Source organism: Macaca nemestrina, chromosome X (genome assembly GCF_043159975.1).
Source record: "Macaca nemestrina isolate mMacNem1 chromosome X, mMacNem.hap1, whole genome shotgun sequence".
Lineage (NCBI taxonomy): Eukaryota > Metazoa > Chordata > Mammalia > Primates > Cercopithecidae > Macaca > Macaca nemestrina.
In genome coordinates, this window is record NC_092145.1 from 144,964,600 (window position 1) to 144,970,599 (window position 6,000).

Below are 6,000 nucleotides of genomic sequence, written 5' to 3' on the forward strand. Positions count from 1 at the left end.
TTTAATATCTTAATTTCTGACGAGGTAGCTTGTTTCAGGTTATCTCAAGTAGAACTGGGTGCCACAGAAGCTATCTGTAATTAAGAGCTCACTATTCCGGCCGGGCGCGGTGGCTCAAGCCTGTAATCCCAGCACTTTGGGAGGCCGAGACGGGCGGATCACGAGGTCAGGAGATCGAGACCATCCTGGCTAACATGGTGAAACCCCGTCTCTACTAAAAAATACAAAAAAAAACTAGCCGGGCGAAGTGGCGGGCGCCTGTAGTCCCAGCTACTTGGGAGGCTGAGGCAGGAGAATGGCGTGAACCCGGGAGGCGGAGCTTGCAGTGAGCTGAGATCCGGCCACTGCACTCCAGCCTGGGCGACAGAGCATGACTCCGTCTCAAAAAAAAAAAAAACAAAAAAAAAGAGCTCACTATTCCAGAAATCATTTGCCAAGGCGCTCCAATCATTTGCCAAGACACTCTCACAGTAACACTCAACATTCTAGCCTTCCGGCCATCCAATGTGTGCTACAATGAACAGCAGTGTTCCTGGCCGGGCGCAGTGGCTCACGCCTGTAATCCCAGCACTTTGGGAGGCCAAGGCAGGCGGATCACCTGAGGTCAGGAGTTCAAGACCAGCCTGGCCAACATGGTGAAACCCCATCTCTACAAAAGTACAAAAATTAGCCGGGCATGATAGTGGGTACCTGTAATCCCAGCTACTCAGGAGGCTGAGGTGGAAGAATCACTTGAACCTGGGAGGCAGAGGTTACGGCGAGCCAAGATTGTGCCATTGCACTCCAGCCTGGGCGAGAGAGTGAGACTCTGTCTCAAAAAAAAAAAAAAAACAGGACCATTCCATAGTCTACAGTATTCATGAAGTACCACTAGGCAAAGAATTGTGGGTTGGAGTGGGCAAAACTAGGAGCAGAAGGGCAGAGACAGGTGCTCAGTCTTGGATATGGCATTAGTTATATAATCTTGACAGACCAGTGACCTGGATCCTTTAATGGACTAAACTACCATGGGACACGACTTGCCTGCCTCTCCACAGAGGCTCATTCTGAACACATTTTGCTAAGTAAAAAGGAAAAAAAAAATCAAAACAATACAAATACCAGCTGTTATAGGATGGAGTGCAGGAAAAGAAAAAGAGGAAGAAGTTAAAAAAAATTTAGAATATATAATATTTAGAATAAAACAGGTTAAATGAACAAAGTAAAGTAGCTGAAAATTTCAAGGAGGGAGAGAGGAAGTACAATAAGGGCCTCAATAACTCCAACCTATCCTAGTTTTCCTTTTATCCCTGATGCTTTGTTCTGCCTCTAGTGGATGAGTTTTCAACTAATAAGACAGAAATGCTAACACAGGTTGCAGGTAAACAAACTGCTCCTTCCATTCTAAATATCCCAGTACTGACACTAAAATAATTACTCGGGAACTCCAATGGTAAATAAAACCTCTATGGCTATGTTTCTCAAGGCCCAAGAATCCTAGTTACTTGAGGCCATGGTCTCCGGATTTCAAGAATTGTCTAGGATAATTTCATAAGCATATTCTGGATAATGTGAATGACAATCATTATAATCCAGTACTACTGTGTGATTTCAGTGCTCGCATCTGGATTTATAATTACTACATAATTTTATAACTAAGTCCTAATTTTATTGCATTAAGCAGCAGATTTAATACATAAATGTTAGGTTTGCCATGTGAAGGTCAAATGACCAGCTGTACAAATAAAGTTCTACAGTAATTTCATAGAAAAAGTGGTAAATAACCATAAGGCAACATTAGTAGAGGCATTCCAAACTCTCATCAGTGCCATATACATATTGTGAGGAGCATCGGTTTTACATCATTCCTAGCATTATCTCATGTGATGGATCCATCTGCCTTGGCTTCCCAAAGTGCTGGGATTACAGGCATGAGCCACCACGTGCCCAGCTCATATATTGTTTTATAGTCAAACAATGGCTTCAGGCCAGGCGTGGTAGCCTGAAGTTGCCTTCCCTCTTGCCTTCCTGTTGAGGCCAGGAGTTCGAGACCAGCCCAGGCAATATAGTGAAAACCCATCTCTACAAAAATTTTAAAAATTAGCCAGGTGGGCCAGGGGCGGTAACTCACACCTGTAATCCCAGCACTTTGGAAGGCTGAGGTGGGTGGATCACCTGAGGTCAGAAGTTCGAGACCAGCCTGGCCAACATGATGGGGTTTCACCCCATCTCTACTAAAAATACAAAAATTAGCCGGGTGTGGTTGCGTGCGCCTGTAATCCCAGCTACTCAGGAGGCTGCAGCAGAAGAACTGCTTGAACCCAGGAGGCAGAGGCTGCAGTGAGCCAAGATCGTGCCATTGCACTCCAGCCTGGGCAACAGAGCGAGACTCCGTCTCAAAAAAAAGAAAAAAGAAAAAAGAAAATTGGCCAGGTGTGGTGGTGGATGCCTGTAGTCCCAGCTACTTGGGAGGCTGAGGTGGGAGGACTGCTTGAGCCTGGGAGGTGGAGGCTGCTGGGAGCCATGGTTGTGCCGATGCATTTCCCTCCTGGGCAACAGAACAAGACTCTGTCTCAAAAATAAATAAATGAGCTTCATAACTAGTATTATGTTGATATATATTTGAATAACATAATAATTTGGGTAAACAAAGGGTCTCATATTAGTCAAGTTTGAGAAAAACTTGCAAACCGTCTAATACTTTCAACTCCTGCTGGTTTTATGAAGAAAAATATTCACCGAATACTTACTATGTGTGCAAGGACTGTGCTAGCTACTGTAATTCATGAAGCTTGCAACTATAATATTAGATACTTTATAAACAGTTACACCAAATCAATGGGCGATCATTCACCAAGACTTCCTCTTCCTGACTTTAGTACGTTAACATCGTTTCTGACAGGTGTTTCTAAATAACTACTTGGCGGGCAGTAGTCACAGCTATTTTTCCTCTGACACAGTATTTGACTTCCTTCTGACACTGGGGCTTCAAGTTAGGGCTGGAGTGGAGAGAGCAATTTCACAACACAGAAAATAGGATAGAGAGTCCATTACCTGAGTCTCTCAGTCGAGCAAGTTCCTGCCGACGTTTCTTTCGTTTCTCTTTCTTCAGGGCGGCCCTGTACTTTTTGTGGCTGGAAGATTAAGACATACATACACGACGATCAGCGGCTACACTGCAGCGCTGCCCGAGCTCCCCGCTCCTCTGTGCCCAATGAAAGGAAATAGTTCGGGTACTGAGGAGAGAAATCTTGCTTCCTGTATTTTAATTACAGAACAGGCATCTATCATCCCCTCATCCTCCGACTTCCAGACGGCAGTTCTTCTCCATCCGCCAACCTGATCCTCTCCTCGCTTGCCTGAGCCCACAGCCGCCCGTGAAAGTCCGGGGAGGGGACCAGGGCGCGCACCAGGAAGGAATCGAGCTGCCGCGGTGGCTCACTTAGCTTGGCCTAGCTTCCCTTTTCTTGCTGCCACCACATCCTCCATGCCCACGATCTGCCCGCTTGCCTGCTCATCTCCCCGTACGGAGCTTACCTTGGTTTCTCTGGAAACGTCATTTTCTCGGGCGCAGCCATCTTGCCGGCACCGCCCCGCCCCTCCAGGTCTGGCAGGAAAGGGCGGGCCTAAGAGCCGAGACAGGCACGCGCAGGCGCGGGTATCGAGCAGCCGCTACACGCGCGGGACCAGAAACGGAAAGCCGGAGGTACCCTTCGGCGGCTCGTCTTCCAAAACGCTGCTCAAATAAATATCTCCTTCCCGCAAAAATCCTCTGGAGCTTTTACCCTGCCCTAGAAGTAACTGTCGCTTCAGCACTTGCCCAGTGCTTTATCACTGTCTCCCTCCTTGCCCTAGCAGGACGTGTTGTGGCCAGGTTAAAGTCACACTCTCCCGCTTTTCTCAGCATCCACTCATAAAGTCACATCCCGTACAGAGCTGCTCTCCCGGCTTTATTTCCGACTTTTCCAGCTTACGCGTCCTTCCGCCGATCTACCTATCAGCGCTTCAGACAACGCTCCAGACTCCGCTCCGTGCCAGTCACACCTGTTCTGGTCCCTTAAGCAAACCTAACTCCCGGGGCTGCAAAGCTGTTACCTCTGCCCCTGAGGAGTTTACAATCGAGAAGAACCAATACATCATATGTTGCAGGCAAACATGAAGTTTACCTAACCTAGTCCACCTAGAGATTCAGGGAGAGCCTTTTTTTTTTTTTTTCTTTTTCCCAGTATCACATGTGACTCAATTGCAGTATCAGGGAGAGCTTTCTGATGCTAAGAGTTGAGTTTGGAAGGAAGATGCCCTTTACTCAGACGGAGAAGGGTGGGAATGCGGTTACAGTCAGATCAGCATAAGCAAAGGCACTGAAAGGTGAAACGAATATGCTGGGAACAGCAAGAATTTTGGCAGTCGAATTTATTTATTTTTTCATTTCTTACATATTAGAGACAGGGTCTTGCTCTTTCACCCAGGCTGGAGTGCAGGCGCAATTAAGACTAACTGCAGCCTCGACTTCCTGGGGTCAAGCTATCCTTCCGCCTCAGCCTCCCGAGTAGCTGGGAATACAGGCGCGAGCCACCACGCCCCCCCCAGCTATCCAATTTAACGTGCAATTCGAGGCAGGATGCTGTGGTTCACACCTGTAATCCCAGCACTTTGGGAGGCCAAGGCGGGTGGATCACCAGAGGTCAGGAGTTCGTCAGCCTGGCCAACATGGTGAAACCCCATCTGTACTAAAAATACAAAATTAGCCAGGTGTGGTGGTGCATGCCTGTAGTTCTAGCTACTCTGGAGGCTGAGACAGGAGAACTGCTTGAACCCGGGAGGTGGAGGCTGCAGTGAGCCGAGATGGCACCACTGCCCTCCAACCTGGGCAACAGAGCAAGACTCCGTCTCAAAAAAACAAAACAAAATAAAGTGCAATTCGAGAGTATCAAGGAATACAGTTGTAGTGATGGGCTGGGAGGGCTAGGTTAAGGAGGAGGGCCTGATGTGCCATGTTAAGACGCTCTGTTTACATTCCGTAGAGACAACAGTGAACCGTTGAAAGCTTTTAAATAGAGGCTTATTTTGGTTGTGTTTGTGTTTTAGGTAAATTACTCTGCTTTGCAATATAAAGGATTAAAAGATAAAACTAGAATATCACAATAATCTAGGTGAGAGGTGATGAGGAATTAAACTGGGGCAGTAAGAGTAGGGATTGAGAAACTAAAAATCATCCCAACTAATAATCAGACTGTAATGTACACATACAAGGCCAGGGACAAGGCCAAGCAAAAAATGTTCCTCACAAGGATACATTACAGCTGTAAAATGACTAACAACCTCTATCTTTTGAGTGACTGAATAGATTCCTTGGCCTAGCTTTGTTCCGTTGTCCTCCAAATTAAAGTTGCTAAGATACTCAATTACTAAACTGCCTTGCTTCCCCTAATCCCTCCTTAGAATTACTCAACTGATACCCAAACTCTGCATAAAACCTCACCCTAATCTCTCTTATACCGACACACTTGGAGCAACACATATTCCCTTCAGCCTCAAGTTGACCTTGTCCAGCTCAGTGCATCCGCTGGGTCTTGAGTAAATTCCTTAATGTCTACCCCTGTTTTCTCTTCTGTAAAAATCAAGAGAGTAATCATAGTTCCCATCTCATAACGCTTTTATTGTGAAAACTAAGATAACCCATGCTATCTGCTGATACAGTGCCTAGCAATAGTGAATGCCTCCAAAACTTTAGCTGTTACATCATCATCACCATCATCATTAGCGTGAAAACCTCCTGAGGGGGTGAGGCACTGCATGCATTTCCAGTACAAGCATTCCACCTTTTATAACATCTACCATGGTTTACTACACATTGTCACTTCCACCTTTCTGCTTCTTGACTAAATCTTAAACTAAACTGTCTAGTTGGAGGTTTGGCAGTTGTATCCCCAAAGTAGAGTGCCCTGGATGGCACAGAATGTTGTAGCTATGCAAGTCACCAATTTTGCTGGTCCTTGCGATGAGAATTTACGCTGAGAA

General features: G+C 46.3%; 1 protein-coding gene across 2 annotated transcripts in view; it reads right to left on the reverse strand.

Annotated features, from left to right (window-relative positions):
• Positions 1–3,617, reverse strand: part of LOC105478161 (zinc finger CCCH-type, RNA binding motif and serine/arginine rich 2) — a 36,646-nt gene extending 33,029 nt beyond the window's left edge. For both annotated transcript variants that reach the window (XM_071088509.1, XM_011735211.2), the window contains exons 1-2: positions 3,517–3,617; positions 3,034–3,113 (exon numbers count right to left, since the gene is read on the reverse strand). In XM_071088509.1, coding sequence (XP_070944610.1) covers positions 3,034–3,113; positions 3,517–3,557 — 121 coding nt within the window. In that variant the 5' untranslated portion in view covers positions 3,558–3,617. The remainder of the gene's footprint in view (positions 1–3,033; positions 3,114–3,516) is intronic.
• Between the last annotated feature and the right edge of the window lie 2,383 nt (positions 3,618–6,000).